This window comes from Lepus europaeus, chromosome 11 (genome assembly GCF_033115175.1).
Source record: "Lepus europaeus isolate LE1 chromosome 11, mLepTim1.pri, whole genome shotgun sequence".
In the NCBI taxonomy this organism is placed as follows: Eukaryota; Metazoa; Chordata; class Mammalia; order Lagomorpha; family Leporidae; genus Lepus; species Lepus europaeus.
In genome coordinates, this window is record NC_084837.1 from 18,210,654 (window position 1) to 18,231,640 (window position 20,987).

Consider the following 20,987-nt stretch of genomic DNA (forward strand, 5'->3'; position numbering starts at 1 on the left):
CCGCGCCGCGTCCCCAGGGCGCCGACCCGCGCGGGACCACAGCTGCAGCGGCCCGCGGGCCCCGCCCACTTCCCTTTAAGCCCGCCCTAGAGCCGCAACACGCATGCGCGCCGGGTGACCGTTCCAAAAACATCCAACCAGAAAGCCGAACGCTCTCCGGTGCGCTTCCTCCGCTCTCCGGGTAGAAACAAACGCCCGACGTGAAAGGTTCAAAAGGGCGGTGAACTTTTTTCTGTTTTCTTTTTTTCTTACAGTAGCACATTGTCCCACAGTTCTTACAACAGTCGATAAACCCGAGGGACTCATCAAAGGCCTGAAGAGGCTCCGCCCTAACTGGCGGTACTACTCGCCTTTACTAGGGACTGTTTATAGTGTGGCTCCTGAGACCGTTAGGGCCGTGGGCTTGAGTAAATCAGGCGCTCAAAGCGTTTCGACAGATTCGGGTCGTTTTCACAGCAGAATTCAGGGATACATAGAGTTGCGTCAACAGACAATCACAAAATTGGTATTTACGGGTTTTTAGACTACGCCGATGGTACTGGCGTTTTTTCTTTGGCTTTCCCTCGTTACTACGAATCGGCGTCTAAGCGTGTAAGAACTGTTTGGCATCACCGCTCCCACGTGTCCTCTGCTATCCAGCGGCCGCGGCGCCCGCCCTGACCCCGACCCTCAGCCCCCAGACTCGGCTGGCAGCGCAACCCCCCATCCTCGTGCTGGTGCCGGCAGCGAGAGTTCGTGCTCAAGTATGGTCTCGTTTCTCTGCCCTGAGAATCCTGGGCGGCGGGGTGCTGGGGGTCCCCCGGGGCGGGCTTGGCGGGGTGGCGGGGGTCTCCCGGGGCGGGCGGCGGGGCGGCGGGGGTCCCCCGGGGCGGGGCGGCGGGGGTCTCCCGGGGCGGGGCGGCGGGGGTCCCCCGGGGCGGGATTGGCGGGGTGGCGGGGGTCCCCCGGGGCGGGCTTGGCGGGGTGGCGGGGGTCTCCCCCGGGGCGGGAGGCGGGGTGGCGGGGGTCTCCCCCGGGGCGGGCGGCGGGGTGGCGGGGTCTCCCCCGGGGCGGGCGGCGGGGCGGCGGGGGTCCCCCGGGGCTGGCGGCGGGGGTCTCCCGGGGCGGGCGGCGGGGTGGCGGGGGTCTCCGGGGCGGGCGGCGGGGGTCTCCGGGGCGGGCGGCGGGGTGGCGGGGGTCTCCCCCGGGGCGGGCGGCGCGACCCCTGGGGCGGGGTCGGAAACCCTGTCCCTGCGACCAGGGGAGGACCTGGGGGCCCGGGCCCGCTCCGCTCGCGGGTTTGGGGCGTCCGGGTGTGGTCTCGGGACAGAACAAGTTAGACTCGGGTACCCTCGCTGCGACCTTGGGTCGGCAGGCAGGGGACCCTCCTCGGACAGAATACCGAGGTCACACCCCGCCCCGCTCTCCTGTGGGGGCTGCGTAGACCCTTCCCTTCGGAGTAATACAGGTGAATCTAAACAAAGAAAAAATAATGTGAACAGGGACCTTCAGGGCCCAACCTTGAAGGCTTCTAATTTTTTGTATCTTGATTTTTCTCACAATTAGTCATTTTTTTAAATTTCAGTAACCTTTTCTCCATTGTCACGGGACTCAGATTGTATCAGCTTTTTATATGAGTGTTTATTTTTTAAAGGCTTATTTTATTTATTTGAAAGAGAGTTATATATAGAGAGGTCGGTCCCCCATCTGCTGGTTCACTCCTCAGTTGGCCACCACGGCTGGAACTACGCCGATCTGAAGCCAGGAGCCAGGAACTTCTTCCGGGTCTCCCACCTGGATGTGGGGGCCCAAGGACTTGGGCCATCTTTGCTGCTCTCCCAGGTGCACCAGCAGGGAGCTGGATAGGAACCGGAGCCCATACAGGATGCGGGCACTGCAGGCCGGGGCTTTAACACTGTGCCACAGCGCTGGCCCTATATGAATATTTAAATATGACGACAGCGTCACAGCTGCAAGGAACCTTAGAGATGAGACAGATGTGGCAGGAACGGTGACCTTTCCCCTCCAGTATCTAAAGTCCCAGTGTAGGTACTCGTTAAACCAACTTGGACACATCCTTTGGAGCTCACACGCCCTGTGTTGTCAGACTCTAGTAGAGTCGTGGAGCTCCTGGCCCAGTGCTCCTGGGCTCAGCCCTTGTGCCTGGAGGCCAGCCCTTCAGAAAGCAGCCAGCCATAGTCTTTCAGAGTACGCTTTGCTCTGGCCAATAAGAAGGTGAGTCAGGGCTGTCAGTTAATCAGACATCACTCTTACACCTGCTGCAGATGAGCCACGGTGAAGGGCCCTGTGGTGGAGTCCTGTTAAGCTACACTGATCCCACAAGTCAGCTAGATCCATTTAGACACTGGCCTGTCAGATAAATGACACTGATAGCCCTGGGCTGGAAACTGTGGTTCACGACGTTTTTCTTCAGTCATTTTTTTTTTTTTTTTTTTTGACAGGCAGAGTGGACAGTGAGAGAGAGAGAGAGACAGAGAGAAAGGTCTTCCTTTTGCCGTTGGTTCACCCTCTAATGGCCGCCGCGGTAGCGCGCTGCGGCCGGCGCACTGCGCTGATCCGATGGCAGGAGCCAGGTGCTTATCCTGGTCTCCCATGGGGTGCAGGACCCAAGCACTTGGGCCATCCTCCACTGCACTCCCTGGCCACAGCAGAGAGCTGGCCTGGAAGAGGGGCAACCGGGACAGGATCGGTGCCCCGACCGGGACTAGAACCCGGTGTGCCTGCGCCGCAAGGTGGAGGATTAGCCTGTTGAGCCACGGCGCCGGCCCAGTCATCTTTTTTTTGTTCACATTTTTTAAGCTGTATTTTCTTTCTCTTTTCCACTTTCTACATATACATACACATTTTCTGTTGAACTTTTTGCAAGTAAGTTGGGGTCATCATGAGCTTTAACTTTAACCCTAATTCTTCTGCATGTCTTTTTTTTTTTTTTTTTTTTTTTCTTAATGATTGATCTGTTTGAAAGAGCTACAGAGAAGGAGAGACAGAGAGCGCGCGTCCTTCTCTTGGTTCACTCCCCAGATGACCAGAATGGCCAGGGTTGGGCCAGGCTGAAGCCAGGGGCTGGAAGCTTCATCTGGGTCTGCCACATGGGTGGCAAGGGCCCAAACACTTGGACCATCTTCCACGGTTTTTCCCTGGCCATTAGCAGGGAGCTGGATCAGAAGTGGAACAGCCAGGACTCCAACCAGTTACCCACATGGGATGCCAGTGTTGCATATTGCAACTTAACCCACTGCAACACAACGCCAGCTCCTTATTTATTTGTTGGTTGGTTGGTTGGTTGGTTTGCAAGGCAGTTAGAGAGAGAGATCTACCATTTGCTGGTTCACTCCCCGAATGGCTACAACTGCTGGGGCTGGGCAAAGAGGAAGCCAGGAGCTTTTTCTGGGTCTCCCAAGTGGGTGCAGTGGCCCAAATACTTGGGCCATCTTCTGCCACTTCCCCAGGCACATTAGCAGAGTGCTGGACCAGCACCTATAAGGGATGCTGGCGTCACAGGTGGAGGCTTAACTGTTGTGCCACAACACTGGCTCCAGCATGTATGTCCTTAATTCTGTTATGTGGCCTGAATAAGGTTACCATACTTAAGACACCATATTCACATTTCCCAGTTATCCCAAAAGTATTTTCTCTCAAAATATCCCCATTTTGGTTCAGGATCCAGTTGTAACTGTTTAGTTTCTTTTCTTTTTTCTTTTTTTTTTTTTTTTTTTTTTTGACAGGCAGAGTAGATAGTGAGAGAGAGAGACAGAAAGGTCTTCCTTTTTGCCGTTGGTTCACCCTCCAATGGCCGCTGCGGCCGGTACATCTCGCTGATCCGAAGCCAGGAGCCAGGTGCTTCTCCTGGTCTCCCATGTGCGTGCAGGGCCCAAGGACTTGGGCCATCCTCCACTGCCTTCCCGGGCCATAGCAGAGAGCTGGCCTGGAAGAGAGGCAACCGGGATAGAATCCAGCGCCCCGACCAGGACTAGAACCTGGTGTGCCGACGCCGCAAGGCAGAGGATTAGCCTGTTAAGCCACGGCGCCGGCCAACTGTTTAGTTTCTTAATGCAGATCAGCTCTCAACCTCTTTTCTTTGTAACTGACATTTTTAAAGGGATTACAAATTGTCCCACTTTGTTGATTTTCCTGATTACTCCCTCATGATCGGAGTCAAATCAAACATTTTTGGCCAGAATACCACTTGGGTGATGCTGTGTGTCTTACTGTGCCCCACCAGGATACACCTCATGTGGGAACCCGGTGTCGGTGATGCTAAGATAGTGACTGTCAGACTTTTCTGATGTAAAGGGACAATTTTCCTTCTGTGGTAAGATGCTTTGAGACCATAAACCTGTTCCCCAACAGTTAATCCATCACTCAGTTATGTCTTCATCTTTGCTTCGTCACGCATCGCCAGAGCTGAGGGACCAGGAGAAATTAGAGTGATGGTGTCAGGATGTTAGAACAGTCCCAGATTGTAAACACATGGAGCATGTGATTCTAAAACACAACTGGAGGGGAGCTCCCACTGTGTCCTTGTTTATTTTTTCCAACTTCCGGAAATTTTCCTCCTGATGATGTCCACCTGAATTAGTTTTCTTTTCCTTCCTTCCTTCCTTCCTTTCCTTCTTTCTTTCTTTCTGATTTATTTTGAAAGGCAGAGTTACAGAGAGAGGGAGATCTTCCATCCACTGATTCCCAAATGTCCACACTGAATGGGGCTTGGCCAGACCTAACTCAGGAGCTTGTAACTTCATCCAGGTCTCGCATGCTGGTGCAGGGGCCCCAGCACTTGAGCCATCTTCCACTGTTTTTCCAGACACTTGAGCAGGGAGCTGCTTGAAAGTGGAGCAGCTGACACTGGAACTGGTGCTCCACTGGGATGCTGGCAGCATAGGCGGTGGGCTTAACTTACGCTGCCACAATGCCAACCCTGTGAATTAATTTTCTTCAGGAGCCTAATTAGTTTGCTCTTCTGCTCTTCTAGTAACTGAATTTCCAATCTGAGAAGAAAATTAATTCAGGGAAGGAACCAGGTGCATTGAAGAAGAGAGACGTCGCTAATGTGAGGCTCTGCTGTGGCCCGGGAGTGCAGAGGAGGATGGCCCAACTCCTTGGGCCCTGCACCCGCATGGGAGATCCGGAGAAGCACCTGGCTCCTGGCTTTGGATCAGAGCGGTGCACCGGCCACAGCGGCCACTGGCGGATGAACCAATGGAAAAAGGAAGACCTTTATCTCTCTCTCTCTCTCTCTCACTGTCCACTCTGCCTGTCAAAAAAAAGAAAAAAAAAATACAAGAATAGAGAGCAAAAATAAGAGAGTGTTGGGGTTGATGGAAAAAAGGTCAAACAAGCTTATGTGTTCTTTTTAAGTAGATGCTATTCCTCTCAATACCTTATTAGAAGCATTTTATAGATCTTAGGGTGAGATATGGAAATACTGGATTTTGAAACTGAACATCTTAGTTAAGCCCCAGTTGTCCCATTTACCGCCTGTGTAAGTGAACTCACATAAACATGTTTCTTAATATTTCTGAGCCATCTTCCCTGGATTAGTAGAGGAATCATAAGAGAAGTGTTGTATATACTTATTATGTAGAAAATTAAGGATAGCATAATATTAAATTTTTAAAAATGCTAAAGAATTGTAACCTCAAAATAGAGGAAATCAGTTTTCACTTATTAAAAAGGAAGGGCTTTTAATGATGTAGTCAACAGAAGTTTGGGTTTCATCAAAATAATATTAGAGGCCAGCATTGTGGCATAGTGGGTAAAGCTGCTGCCTATGACGCCGGCCTCCCATAGGGTGCTGGTTTGAGTCCTGGTTGCTCCACCTCTGATCCAGCTCCCTGCTAATGTGCCTGGGAAAGCAGTGGAGGCCCGCCAAGTGCTTAGGCCCCAGCGCCCCCATGGGAGACCAGGATGAGCTCCTGGCTCCTGGCTGCAGCCTGATTCAGCCCTGGCCAGTGCAGTCATTTGGGGAGTGAACCAGCGGATGCAAGATATCTGCTCTGTAACTCTGCCTTTCAAGTAAATAAAATAAATCGTAAAGACTATTGAAATTGACAGGGCTCAGTCATACTATTACCACACTCTCATTTTCAGGCACGAAATCGGGCCTCTGGAGACGTTCAAACAGGTTGGACAGCTGCTTTCCCAGGACAGAGAGGAAACTCATGCAGCAGAAAAGGTTTGAGCTTAGTGACTGATAAGATCTTCTTTACTTCAAGGAAGTTGGATGTGTTTTCATTTTCGGTGTGAAACATAAAAGTATCATTTGTTGTTTCTTCCTGAAGTCCAGTGAGTGTCCTGTCCTGGTTCAACAATTCAGAAAGTTCAGGGTCTAGTGGATGACCTCTTGTGCTTTCAGGTAAAAGCCTCTTGGTAAACCTGGTTTCTTGCCTATTTTATTGCCTTTTTTTTTTTTTTAAGTTCCTACAAAACAATAGTTTCATCTAATACTTACATAAAATTTTTCATACCATTTACTAGATCTTTTCGGAATGCTTTTTGAGTGGGAATCCAAAATAACTCCAGTTTGGGAGTCTTGCTAACAATATTTACCATGCTGCATCTTGTACTTTTTTTTCCCCAAAAAAAAGACAGAGCCACAGGGAGAGAACAAGGTCTTCCATCCTTTGATGCATTCCCCAAAGGCTGCAACAGGAGCCAGGAGTCCGTCCCGGTCTGCCACATGGATGGCAGGGGCCCAAGCAGGTCGACAGGTTCTGCCTTCTTCACAGGCACGTTAGCAAGAAGCTGGATCCCAGGTGGAGCAGCTGGGACATGAACCGGCACTCCAGAGTGGGAGGCCAGCCCTGTAAGCAGCAGGATACTGCTATGTCACAATGCCAGCTGCTGCATTTTTTTTTTTTAAGACTTATTTATTTATAAATAAGAATTACAGAGAGAAGAGCAGAGGCAGGGGGAGGGAGAGATGGATCTTCCTTCTGCTGGTTCACTCCCCAGATGGCCGCAATGGCTGGAGCTGGGCCTGTCTGAAGCCAGGAGCCAGGAGCTTCTTTCTGTTCTCCTACATGAGTGCAGGGGCCCAAGCACCCAAGCCATCCTTTGCTGCTTTCCCGTGTACATTAACAGGGAGCTGGATTGGAAGTAGAGCATCTGGGACTCTTAACCAGCACCCATAGGGGATGCTGGATCAGTAGACAGCAGCCTGACCCACTGTGCCACAATGCTGGTGCTGGCCCTTGCATCTCGTTCTTGGCAAGGATGAAAAAACTATACAACCTCTTTTTTTTTTTTTGACAGGCAGAGTGGATAGTGAGAGAGAGAGACAGAGAGAAAGGTCTTCCTTTTTGCCGTTGGTTCACCCTCCAATGGCCGCCGCAGCCAGCGCATCGCGCTGATCCGAAGCCAGGAGCCAGGTGCTTCTCCTGGTCTCCCATGTGGGTGCAGGGCCCAAGGACTTGGGCCATCCTCCACTGCACTCCCAGGCCATAGCAGAGAGCTGGCCTGGAAGGGGGGCAACCGGGACAGAATCCGGCTCCCCGACCAGGACTAGAACCCGGTGTGCCAGCGCCGCAAGGCAGAGGATTAGCCTGTTAAGCCACGGCGCCGGCCTACAACCTCATTTTTTTAATTAACCTTTTTTGAGATTAAAAATTCACATGCAATTATTAAAAAATTCATAACAGACCCCTTGTGCCCTTTACCCAGTTTTCCACTATGGAAACATCTTACAAAACTAGAGTACAATGTCACATACAATATATTGGTATAGTTAATATCAGAACACTTCAAGTACATGATCTCTCGTTGCCTTTTTATACCCTTCTACCCCGACCTTATCCCTAACCCCTGGCAACCACTAATATGTTCTCCAGTTCTGTAATTCTGTCGTTTTAAAAATGCTCAGTGGGATCATACAGTATGCAAGCTTTTTTCATTCATCATTTTTCAGGCTGTTGCATGTACCAATAATTCATCCTTATTATTGCTGACTAGTATTCCATGGTAAAAATAAATATGCTGGTTTGTTAAACCGTTTGCCCACTGAAGAATATCTGATTTATTTCCAGATTATTTTCCCTCTTTTTCCAGGACTCCAATGACACAAATATTAGCTCATTACAGTCCTACATAGTCCTGTTAATTTTTTTCATTCCATTTTTCCCTCTTATTCAATTTGGATAATCCTGTTTCCAATCTTCCAATTCACTAATTCCTTAGTCCTCTCCATTCTGCTGTTTTATCCATTGAGTTTATTTTGGTTATTATGTTCTTTACTTCTTAAAATTTCCATTTAGTTCTTAATGTCTTGTATTTCTTTCCTGAGATTTTATTTCGTTGTTTCAGCTGTGTTCATGATGAACTCCTTTGTCAGAGCATTCTCACACTATGGCCCAGTGTTGTGTACCTGCTGATTGCCCTTTTTTTTTATTCAGTTCGAAATCTTCCTAGTTCAGGGTGTGTGTGTTTTTTTTTTTTTGTTTTTTTAATTGTAACCTGGACATTTTGCATATCTTGTTAGGAGATTATAAGCTTCTAGATTTTATTTAAACCTTCTCTTCTAGCTGACTCCATCAGAAGATGGTGGGGGCGGGGGTGTAGAGTGGCGTCTCACCTCTGCCTGGCGGAGGTAGCCCAGGTTCTACACTGTGATGCTGGAGAGGCGGCAGGAAGCTCCTTGCTGTCTGAACACGGGTGGGAGTTTTGGCTCCTCAGACCTCCACTGATAACTCCCTGGCTGGGAGGGGCTGAGTGGCTCACTGCTTTTCACATGGCTTCCCTGAACCGCTCAGGGCAGCACAGCTTCTGAGTCTCGGCTGGGCCTCCTTGGGTGCTGGGGGGAAAGGGAGAGAAGCTCCTCGTTCTGCTGTTTGAGTTGGACGCCAGGCTCCCCCTGTGGTTGCCACCAAGTGGACGTGGGGTTCTTGCCGCTGCCTGACAGGGACGACCATCTCCTGCTCCCTCTCCGGCCTTCTCCAACACCGCACTGCTGGGTGTGTTGGACTCCTTGTTACAGACCTCTGAGGATGGAGATCTGGGTTCACCACTTGGACTAAGCTGGTGTGGATAGGGATAAAGGCCACCATTTTTTTTTCCTGTGGTGTTTACCAGAACAGTAGCTACTGTTTAAAATGTTTTCTGTGACATACATTTGGGCCTAAACTTGAATTTCCTACTTATTTTCAACTCCCTGTAAGCTTCATAAAAGCTTCATGCTTTTCACAGCCTCTTTAAGCACAAAATGAATGTACACACTCAGTTGATCTTGTGTTATCAGGGAACTCAAAACTAAATAGGAAACACAACATACGTGTTAGCCTATACTGTCCTTGATTACTTTCCTTTACATGCTGTTTCATTTCCATTTGAAGCAGCTTTATTTATAAAATCTTTTATATGAGCTGTTCAATCTTTTTTAGGACTAGGGTAGTGTAAACAATGTGATTATCATATATGTGATAATACATATGTCTGGATTAATTGCATTTAAGATATGTAAAAATCTCAACTAATCCAGAAAGACTTTTTGATTTGTCTTATGTTCACTAGTTTCTGAGAAGTCTCTGATTGCCCTGTTTGAACTGTAGAATATTTAACTCTCATAACTTTTTTTAGAATTTTTTAGAACTCTTAAGTATCTTTCATAAGGGTTGTTGATTTGTCAGTGAATGGTGTTAACAATTAGTAGCGCCTTTGCATTTACTTAGAAGTCATTAAAAATGTAAAAGAATTATTTGTAGCAACCTAGTTAACTGAAATTATTTTGGAAAGATACCAGAGATTGTTTGGATTCTCTTCCAACCTTACCAGGAATGGGGCTTTAACAAGTGTCTCTGTAAGACAATAGAGCAAGTTGCCTTGAAACTGGAGATATAGATAGGGCCTTTGAGTCTCCTACTTAGGAAATCAAATTTTAAATGATAAGGTCCTGTTGTCATTAATGATCCTTGAGATTGGGATGGCCTGTAATTACAGTTAGAGATGTATAAATATGAACAATGATTATCTCACTCTTCAGGTAGCCTATAAACATATACAAATTGACAAACTTTTTTTTTAATCAGGTGATTAAAAAACATACGAAAAGACTATGGCTGGACAGATACCAGAATCTGATCAGATAAAACAGGTAAGGTGTTAAAATAAAGGGAAAGGATTTATCAAAAAAAAAAAAAGTTAAACACTTCTAAATTGCAACCATGTCAACTGGTGATCTTGGAAAAGAAATGTTCATTAAATGTTTATATTCCATTTCCAAAAAGTGGACATTAAGTGATATGAAGCATATGTATTTTTTATCTGGCTAATAATGAGGAAAAAATATTCAACTAGAAGACTATATTTTGTAGGTTGTATTTGTTAGTAAAATAATTTGTCATTAAAGGATATTTTGTCTTACTATAAAACATCAGTAATTTAAGTTTCAGACCATTTTTGTTTTAAGAACCAAATATCAAAAAAACCTTCTGGTTTGTTTGTAGTTTAAAGAATTTCTTGGAACCTACAATAAACTTACAGAAACCTGCTTTTTGGATTGCGTTAAAGATTTCACGACAAGAGAAGTAAAGCCGGAAGAGGTATGAAAAGTGTTGCTCAGTAAAAACTTGCTGAACCTGTCCTAAACAATAGCATATCCCTGAACGTGTCACAGATTCCTACTTACTACAGGAATGTGGCTACCTTTTAAGTTCCAGTGCTTGACAGCTGAAATGACCAAGGACCCATGGCACTGAGTTTAATAGTGCAGATTTGACAGTTCCATTGTACTGAGGTAGACATTTTTAGGGAAGATGCCTGGGGTTCTGAGTTACTGTTTCATGGCGAACATTCTTAACTTCCAGTCGTGATGGCCTCGTCAGAGAAACTTGACACAGCCTTTCTGTGTGTGACCCAGAGAACTTGGGTTGACTTTGAAAAAAGCAGAACGTGAATTTGGTGGCTTGTGTTGTGTAACTGGACTCTGAAAACACAGTCCTATTAGCAGTCTTTGAATGTTCTCACCCAGTTTTACTCAAAATGATACAAAATTCTTCCATAGAAAGATGTTGATAAACATTAATACCAAAAACTTAACATATAACCAATAATCAGTAAGTACTTGTTAAATAATTGACAAAGTTTAGGAAAGATGTTGTTTAATATTGTTAAAAAGTAAAAGGCTGAGAATTAAAAGTGTTGAGAATGGAGTTTTCATTTAAAATGCATTTGTTGCTGTGTTTACATTTTAACAGTCTAAATAAAGGGGTAGGCATATGGATGTCACTTTATACTGACACAAACTTACAGAGAATCTAGACTAGAAGCTTCTTGAAGGCAGGGACTTACCATTGTTCTTAGTGCCTAAAAACTGACAGCGTTCAGTATCTATTGATTCTTTTCAGTTGATGAAATTATCAACAAATGAAAGCGGTGGTCACTTACAACTGATTTAATTCTCAGATATACTCCAAAAAAAAAGGCAAAGCACCTATGCTCTTCTTTTAGAATATGTGAATTTTTAAAAACTACATTTTTATGTTGCCTTGTGGATTTTTCCTTTTTACTTTTAGACTACCTGTTCAGAACATTGTTTACAGAAATATTTAAAAATGACACAGAGAATATCCATGAGATTTCAGGAATATCATATTCAGCAGAATGAAGCACTGGCAGCCAAAGCAGGACTCCTTGGGCAACCACGATAGGGAAGTCCCGGAGGACGGACTTGCCGATGAAAGATGGTCAGCAAGTGTTGCCCTGAGACGGGGATTCAGCTGCTAGAATCCCTGAACGCAGTAGGAACCATGACAAACCATCCGTCATGGCTGTCTAGCAGATGAAAACCACTGGAGAAACAAAGATGGCTGTTCACCGGGAGTAACTGAAATAGAAGGTCTTATTGTTCAGTGAAAATAACAAGATGCAACATTTTGTTGAGGCCTTACAGCTCAGCAGCTTGGTCACTTGACTAGAAAAATAAACCATTGTTTCTTCAATTGTGACTGTTAATTTTAAAGTAAAATATGTGTTCAATCATGTAAAAGATACCAAAAAAAATTTATTGCTAAAAGTAAAATAAATGGAAATATCACTGAGCAGTTGTTTATAGAATAAGAGTACCATGGTATTCTGACTGGACTGTGGATACGCTGAATGTTTTTCAATCACGAGCATCCTCCAAGTATTGCTGTTCATTCATGTCTGCCTCAAATTGCTGGTAAATACACAAAACAGTTAACTTGTTGATCATTTCAATTTACAATCCTTTTCTTGCTCCCCTCTTGAGTCAGGGTGGACGTTACACATTCTCATCTACTTAGCTTTTATATCTTCAGGACATATCCCATCTAACACTAGCTGTGGAATGTCTAATAACTGACCATTATGCTCTAGTAGCACCTGTGCTGTTGTGTTTGGTTCAAAGGCTAAAAATCTAACATGAATGATTCCAAGTGTGACCAACAGTATACAGTTCAGTTCAGCCGTAACATGTGCCCACAAAGTGAACCAAAGCTAAAGTACTATCTTATGGCTAATAAATTCTGAAAGAAATCCAAGCATTTGTAGGAAATCCTAGTTGATGCATTAAGTATAGCAAGCAGTCTGATAAACGTAAATGAATAAGCTAGTAATGAATTGACTTACACATGGACTTCATTGGATGCCAATAGAAACTTGTTTTAACAGGACAGTAATTAGGCTATGTTTGAATTTACAAAAGTACTTTTTCTTTTATCATATTAATGGAAAGTAGTTATCAATCTGCATGAAGTTGAAATGTTGAAGCATGTACAATATTTAACAAAACATACAATCATTATAGTCAAAGAAACATGAGAAATAGATTTGCTTCACTTGAAGCAAGAAGAGCACCAAAAATTCAGATATTTTCCTCAAAATTTTGGGCAACTGACACACATCCTTTGCTATTTCTATATAATTAAGCCCCATAGGGTCATTTACTGTGTACAGTTTGCGAAGGTGATTAAATATGTGCTTACCTGGCAAATAAGGGGAACTCTGTGCAACAGCATCTCAAATACCTTGGGAGGGAGCATGTATTTGAAAACCTTCAGGAGTTCCCGTGGTTGCCCACACAGTAAGAGGGCATTGCTGAGATGTTCAACTCCCATTCTATGCTCTCCTGAAACAGATTGATAGGTTTTAAGCACAATTTTAAAGTTCTTTAAAGTACAGATTCTATAAATTACCAGGAAAGCAACAAGCATTAAAAATAAGACGCTGAAAACCATATCAAACAAGACCATGTAGACGAGTCTCATGAGGGGTGTGGAGCACTGATGTGGGATGGTGAAGCTGCAATCTGAACGCGACAGTGTGTGTAGAAGTGCACTCTTGCACTGCAAATGGTTGTCCCTGCACTTAGTACATTGGGGAGGGGTCCTGAGGGGTTTTCTTACTTTTAATGTGGCCTGCTTTTATTAATTTAAGAGAGTTTGTGTGTGTGCAGTTGGTGAAATATAGATGAAATGTTTGATGTTCTGGCTACATTAAACTTCTTAAAAATAAATTCCGTTATCAAAGAGTTGAAACAACATTTAGTGTAACATGAATTACATATCCATAGGAAAAAATACACTTAATGAAATTCAATTTTTTTTCAGGATTTATTTTATTTATTTGAAAGGCAGAGTTAGAGAGATCTTCCATCTGCTGGTTCACTACCCAAATAGCTGCAACAGCCAGGGTTGGGTCAACCCAAAGCCAGGAGCCAGCAGCTTTGTCCAGATCTCCCATATGAGTGCACAGGCCCAAGCGCTTGGGCCATCCTCTGCTGCTTTCCCAGGAGCATTAGCAGGGAGCTAAGATCCTAAGTGGAGCAGCCAGGATTCCAACTGGCACCCATGTGGGATGCTGGCACTGCAGGCTGCAGCAGCTTAAGATGCCACAACACTAGCCCCTCAATTTGTAAGTAAAATTTTAAAATGAGTTTTAGGATGATTGGCTGTACAGTAACAAAGAATGAAAATTAGTTGAGAGTGGAAATTACTCAGGGTTTCTGACTGAGTGAGAACATGGAATGACTTAGTTTCACTTCCTTATTTTACTTTTAGGAATCTGGGGCAGAGATCAGTGAAGTGATTTAAGGTTTCAAGGGTGAGTAATGCCAGCGTTAGACTAGAGAGTGTACACCTGTCTTCAGGTCTTACATTAACATGGTAGGTGAACTTTGACACACTTAATATAACTAGGCCAGAAATGAAAATTAATTTACTACAGCTAAATATAATATTATTAATGAACATATTTTTCCATTTGTTGGTTGAAACACATGATTACATCAAGAGAAATGAACATTAGAGGGGGGAAAAACTACTCTCCAGAGACTTGTACTAAACTTAAACTGAAAAATCAGGAGGCTGTGACCTGCCTTAGACACTCAGGAAGCCTTCTCAATGCTATGCAGGTTTCAAGACTTAAGGTTTTGTGTCTGTCTAGATACCTTTTTTTTTTTTTTTTTTGACAGGCAGAGTTAGACAGTAAGAGAAAGAGACAGAAAGGTCTTCCTTCCGTTGGTTCACCCCCCAAATGGCCGCCATGGCTGGAGCTACGCCGATCTGAAGCCAGGAGCCAGGTGCTTCCTCCTGGTCTCCCATGTGGGTGCAGGACCCAAGGACTTGGGCCATCCTCCACTGCACTCCTGGGCCATAGCAGAGAGCTGAACAGGAAGAGGGGCAACCAGGACAGAACCGGCACCCCAACCGGGACTAGAACCTGGGTTGCCAGCGCTGCAGGCGGAGGATTAGCCTAGTGAGCCAAGGCGCCGGCCAACACCTACTTTTGTATTCTTAACATAAGAGATTTTCACTGCTGAGTTTTTAGTAATAGTTTTCTTACATATTTAAGATGTTTCTTTCATGAACTACTATTCTAATATTTCACAAAATTTTACTTTTAGCAATATTAACAGCTTTATGTAGGTAATACAGTAAGTCAGAATACTTTTATTCTATGGAATTTTTTAAAGGGAAAAAATGCCTGCTCTCGAGCTTGATGGTGCTAACAATACAAATGCAATTAACTTGTTCAGTTAAGTCAATCAGCTGATAAGCTCATTCATACCAGCTCCTATACAGAAATGACCATAGTTAAAGTGGGTACAGAACTTTGTTCTGAAAGCAAAGTAATAAAGATGAGGAGTAGTGGCAGAGAGGAATGGAGAAGGCTGAGAAGATTACAGAAAACTGGGTGGAAATTACATTAGAACACTGGTCGACCTCTGCGTTGGATTTAAACTGTGGCAACCTTGGGAAATTTAAAAAATACTGATGCCTGAACCCCACCACTAGAGCTTCTTGTGTAATTGGTTTGTTGAGTGTTTGTTCCATGGAGAATGCTTCATGCTTGTTTCATGGAGATTTAAAGAATAGGCAGTGGGGCTGGCATTGCAGCATAGCCACTGCCTGCGGCACGGGAATCCCACATGGACACGGTTTGTATTCAAGCTACTCCACTACCCATCAAGCTCCCTGCTAATGGCCTTGGAAACAGCAGAGGATGGGCCAAGTGCTTGGACCCCTGCCAGCCACATGGGAGACCCAGATGAAGCTCCTGGATTCAGCCTGGCCCAATCCTGGTCTTTACAGCCTTCTGAAAGTGAATTAGCAGATGGAAGATCTCTCTGTCTCTCAAACTCTCTAACTCTTTCAAATAAATAAATAAACCTTAAAAAAAATTAGGTAGCCAAAATTGAGAACTGCATGATAAAGTTTAGAAGTATATAGCCCTTACGAGATTTAAGGGTTCACTGAAAAATGACACCCCTTTTAAAAAGAGAGGTACAATCCCAATTTTATAATTTTTGTTCTAATGATTTCAATATTTGTAATTTTTCTACCACTAAGTCTAAATTATCACATGATACTTGTTAATGTGAATAGGAATGAAATGTGATAAAGTATTTTTTCTTTTGATTTATATTTCAGAATTTTCTTCCCCACATTTATCCTATTCAAATTCAATAAATTTTTAAATTGAAAAATTTTATTTATCTTAATTTCCCCCTTTATCTAGGAAGGTTCCCTATCTAGATATAAATCCAGATTTTTGTGAGGCCCCTCACATAGACAACTTGGGGGCCTAAGAACATATCATGAATGTAGAATTGCTAAGGAAACTTGGAAGACAGCTGTGCAAATGAACTTCTGTACTTGTGTGATCTCATTCCTGTTTGCATCATGTAAGTCAGTTCCATGGATTTTCTCATTAACATTTAGCAGATATCTTTAGTCCATTTAAAAAGTTGCTCCACCTAAAAGCAAAGACAAGAACTAAATAAAGTATTAACACTTCAAATTATGATTAAAGTGCAATGACTTTGAATGGCTGCAAATGTTTTTCATTTCTCAAGATGTTTGTAATGGTTTTAAGCCAGTGAATAGGGTAAAAATCTTTGCATTGCTATGAGTTGTCTAGGATAGTCCTCTTTCTTTTTATAAATCCTGGAGAATTCCACCCACTCAGAGATTGAAAAATGTAACCTTTTATTGTGAAATACTTTCAAATCCATCTGGAATAAGTCAAATCCAAGTACAGCCCATGGCCATTGTATTAAGATAGCCACTACAGGCATCACTATATTAAATGCAGTATATGGGCATTTGTAATGATTTTATCAAAGTATTTTATTAAGAATGTTGTTGGGGAGGGGGTTAGCATTGTGGCATTGTGGGTAAAGTCCACTGCCTGTAACACTGGCAGCTTGTCCTGGTTGTTCCACTTCCGATTCAGCTCCCTGCTAATGGCCTGGGAAAAGCAGTAGAAGGTGGCCCAACTGCTTGTGCCCCTGCTACCCATGAGGGAGACCAAGCTCCTGGCTCCTGGCTTTGGCCTGGCCCAGCACTGCCTGATGCAGCTCTCTGGGAGAGTGAACCAGCTGATGGAACAACTTTGTATCTTTCTCTGTAACTCTGACTTATCAATAACAAAAAAATCTTTTTCTAAAATAATGCTTTTTTAAAAAGTATCCAAAAGAGAAAAAAATTGTAAAAGCAGTTAAATTTTTTTTATTTTAAAGTTTTGATTAACAATCATCTGAAAAATGCACTAGAACTTTATATGGCAATAATGAGGTGTTCTCTTATTTGGGTTTGCCTCCCCACTGCTTTCTTCCAGGACTGCATGCAACATGGACTCGTGCACTAACTCAGGCAGGGATGAGTGAAAATGCTAGACAGTTCCTGTATAACTGAAGCATGCTAGTTCACACCGCTAACTTATTTGACATGTAAATTCTAATCAGCAAATATTTATTGAACATAAATGACCATAATTTAGTAAAGAATATTTACATTCTTACCTCTAGATAACCAAAGTTCTCCCATCTGTACCTCTTGCAAAAAAAGTTCCTGTAATTTTTCATTCTTTGCTGTATCCCACAACTAAAAGATTCATAAAATAATTAAGAGTTAACAATGAGTAATGAATGTAAGGTATTTGGCTACTGATCAAAATTATATGGCTTTTATTTGAAAAGCACATCTTGAACCTGGTCTCTAAATCCTAAGTATGACAAATGCCCTTGTTCTTTATAATATTTAAATGATTAAAAAAAAAAAATACCTGGTCTACTCAAGTTAGGTTGAGATGCTTGTAGTAGCTCTCATTCCCATGTATTTTACCCGGCTTACTAAGTATGCATATCAGAAATCCTGCTGTAATCAATAGAACAAAGGTGGCTGTGTTATTTTCTTGCCTGGAGTATTAACAGTGCTTGTGGACCTGGTTGCAATGTCTTCTCAGCCTATAGAGTCAGTTGGTTATGATATCTGTGCATAACCATGACAGAAGTTATGCTAAGGCTTTTTTTTTTTTTTTTTTTTTTTGACAGGCAGAGTGGATAGTGAGAGAGAAAGAGACAGAGAGAAAGGTCTTCCTTTTTGCTGTGGTCACCCTCCAATGGCCGCTGCGGCCAGCGCTTCGCGCTAATCCGAAGCCAGGAGCCAGGTGCTTCTCCTGGTCTCCCATGCGGGTGCAGGGCCCAAGAACCTGGGCCATCCTCCACTGCACTCCCGGGCCACAGCAGAGAGCTGGCCTGGAAGGGGGGCGACCGGGATAGAACCCGGCACCCCAACAGGACTAGAACCCAGTGTGCCAGTGCCGCAAGGCGGAGGATTAGCCTGTTGAGCCATGGCGCCAGCCTGCTAAGGCTTCTTACAAAGAAAGGGGCAAAGGATAAGGAAGGAGATTGGCAGAGCAGTTGGTGAGTGTTGAGAGGGTGCTTCATTTGCTGTGGCCCAGATCACAAAGGTGACCATGGCCAAAAGATAGCACCATCATTGATAGTATGCCTCTGGCTGGTAGAAGGTGGAATGGGCAAGCACTAACCCAAAATAACAACTTCACTTCAGTCACTTCAGCATCAGTCTTTTATATCTGAAGACTTTTTGTTTTCCCTAGAATTCTCGTTTTAAAATGGTATTAGCTTGGAGGTTTGGGGATGGTTTCCCACTCAACCTTTCAGGCTTTTATCAGCAAGGATGCTAACAATCAGGAACAACCACAGGTTTCATTCAATAGATTCATAGCACGAGCTAGGGCAGGACACTCGAAGGAGAACTGGGAAGGGTAAGAGACTGAGACCACCGTGCCTATCCCCAAGGGTCAGTGACACAGAAGTATGTCATGAAGGCCAATTCTCGGGAGCTCAGAGCACAGGGACATGACATTTGGTTGGAGAACCAGGGAGGTTTCTCAGAAAAAGGCAGCACTTGAGATGTAAGTTTGATGAAGCAAGTATAAGCAAGGCCACATTTCAATGCCAAATTACCAAGAGATCTAAATTATTTACATGGCCTGTGATAGGGTGAATGTGGCAGCAGTAATAATTACAGTTACTGAAGGTCAGCTATGGACTACGAGCTTTACATACATGATTTCCAGTCCTTAGGAAAATAAGTCAGCCAAGGCACCCATGGTAGAAGGCTGTGTTGCCAAAAAGGTCTTTAATCTGCAGAGTAGGAAGCTACCCTAAGGAGTTACATACAGGGACACTCCAAAAGTTCGTGAAAATAGAATTAAAAGGTAGCCTTATTGTAGTGCAAAAAAAAATTTTTTAAACCATGCATACTTCTTTGTAATACCCATTTTCCATTAACTATTTAAAGACCTCTCATATTCAGAGCTGCAGTTTAGAAGTGATTTGATGTAGCACAAGAATAGAGGCAGGGAGATAAGTCAGGAAACTATTACAATAGCTGGCTGAAACATAATCTTTTGAGGAAAAGGTAATTGTGAAATAAAACATATATATGTGTGTGTGTGTGTATATATATATATATATATATATATATATATATATATAACTATATGTTTGCTTGCCCCTGGGAGCCCAGCCCACTCTTTACTCCCAACTGTAAGGGAGTTAGCTTCCAGGGGATCCAAAACCTTGCCTGGAGCCCAGCAGGCAATCCCCACCACGCCCTGTTCAAATTGCTTTGGAGCAAAGTAGATTTGAAGATGTAAGGACAACAGACAAAAGGGACACCCCGCAATAATCCCGCCCTGAGAAGGATCTAGCTTTCTCAGATTCCGGGGAGACTTCCTGTAGGTTTCTCCTACTCCTCTATTGCTCATCTCTGCCATACGCTTCACGCCTGGGAGGCTTCCAAACTGGTGCCGCCTGCCCACTGAAAGCGGGTTAGGATTTAACTGCTCCTGCCATTTCAGAGAAGAACCCAGGAATCCGCAGCACCTCTCGGGACTGAGTTAGTTAAGCTGGGTCAGTCGCCAAGATAATTACAGCTGTCCTCTAAAAACGACGCCTCCAACCGTGTCTGGGCAGACAGTGAGGGTGCACCCGCTTCTGGGTAGAACGGGCCTGAGGGCACACAGGCTGTGTGGGCAGTGCACCTGCCCCCACTTCGTTAACTTTACGGCTGCCCTATCCCAGCCCCGACTTGTCCCTCCTGTGTTTCCTTTGGTAAAAGCAGCGAGCAAAAACGCAATCAAAGGCAGACCCTGCGCTGGGCCAGGCCGGCACCTGCACCTGCGAAGCTACCCGGGTGTGGGTAAAGCTCGTCACCTGCGCGCCCCGCGCCTCGGCCCTCCGCTGTCCGGCTCTTCTCTCTGCAAACACAAGGCACCGGCTGCAGGCCCCGGGCCGAGGCGCTCCCGGCCGCCGCCCCGCGGCTCGCAGTGCCCGGCGCCGCCGCACTCACTGTCCCGCAGGCGGCGCTTGAACGCGGGGTCGCCTCGCCGCTTCCGGTCGAAGTAAACGCAGTAGCCGAGGAAGGCGACGGCGCCGACGGCCGCCAGGGTAGCCAGGAGGCCCAGCAGCGGGCGGACGCAGGACATCCGGCCTCCGGCGCCCCGGAGCCGAGCGTTAGGCGCGGGCCGGCCGGCCGGCAGGGGCGGCCAGCGGCGCGGCCTTGGGCTCCCACGCGGCCGCGAGGCGTGCGGACCGACAAGTCGAGGGTCCACAGCCACCAGGTAGCAGAGCGCTGTCCGAACCAGGTCTGTCGCACTCCAGATTCAGAAGCCCTGGCCCTGCCCTAAACGCCTCCGGCACCCATCCAGGCCGATCTGAGTGCCGGGGATCTGCCCAGCTAGCTGGGCGCTTGGGTCTCCCTTCGTCCTCTTCCCACACCTGCGGCATTCAGGGGTCAGCTTCGGGTACCCCCTGGTGCACGGCGCCTCCCGCTGGCCTGTCCTCCCGGCCTGGCCTTTGTCACCTGAAAGAATCCAGTCCGCAGAGGTCTCCAACCCCCTGACATCAGGAGCCAGAAGAGGAAAGAATATTATTATTATTATTAAGTCAAAGATACAGAGAGAGAGAGAGAGAGATCAAGAGAGATCCAGAGAGATCTTCCATCTACTGGTTCACTCCCCAAATGCTCACCCTCGGAATTTTATATATAGAGAAGGCGTAAGCGGGGTAAGGGCCTAAAGAGCTACGTGGCATCTACTTTATTAGGTTGTTCAGCCACTCTCTGCTCTTCACTGCCTGCAGGGGTGTGTGCATTGCCAGGAGCTCACCCCTGCTCTGCAGGCCGATGGCCCCGGGGGCCTCACTGCTTCCTCAGGGACCGCGT

General features: G+C 45.4%; 2 protein-coding genes across 4 annotated transcripts; one reads left to right on the forward strand and one right to left on the reverse strand.

The window, feature by feature from the left end:
* The first annotated feature begins 369 nt into the window (after positions 1-369).
* TIMM9 (translocase of inner mitochondrial membrane 9) lies at positions 370-11,930 on the forward strand. 3 transcript variants are annotated; one of them, XM_062205047.1, is made up of 6 exons: positions 370-743; positions 6,091-6,175; positions 6,282-6,355; positions 10,020-10,084; positions 10,437-10,532; positions 11,505-11,930. In XM_062205047.1, exons 4-6 carry the CDS (start codon positions 10,046-10,048, stop codon positions 11,637-11,639), a joined length of 270 nt encoding a protein of 89 aa, XP_062061031.1. In that variant the 5' UTR covers positions 370-743; positions 6,091-6,175; positions 6,282-6,355; positions 10,020-10,045; the 3' UTR covers positions 11,640-11,930. The 3 variants fall into 3 exon arrangements, with proteins under 3 accessions (XP_062061031.1, XP_062061032.1, XP_062061030.1); XM_062205046.1 differs by lacking the exon at positions 6,282-6,355 and having other exon boundaries at positions 377-743; XM_062205048.1 differs by lacking the exons at positions 6,091-6,175; positions 6,282-6,355.
* Positions 11,931-12,013: 83 nt separating this feature from the next.
* Positions 12,014-20,250, reverse strand: TOMM20L (translocase of outer mitochondrial membrane 20 like). The gene is made up of 5 exons (XM_062205045.1): positions 20,115-20,250; positions 19,979-20,022; positions 17,255-17,336; positions 12,936-13,078; positions 12,014-12,148 (listed from the first exon to the last, which is right to left on the reverse strand). Exons 1-5 carry the CDS (start codon positions 20,248-20,250, stop codon positions 12,095-12,097), a joined length of 459 nt encoding a protein of 152 aa, XP_062061029.1. The 3' UTR covers positions 12,014-12,094.
* Positions 20,251-20,987: the final 737 nt, after the last annotated feature.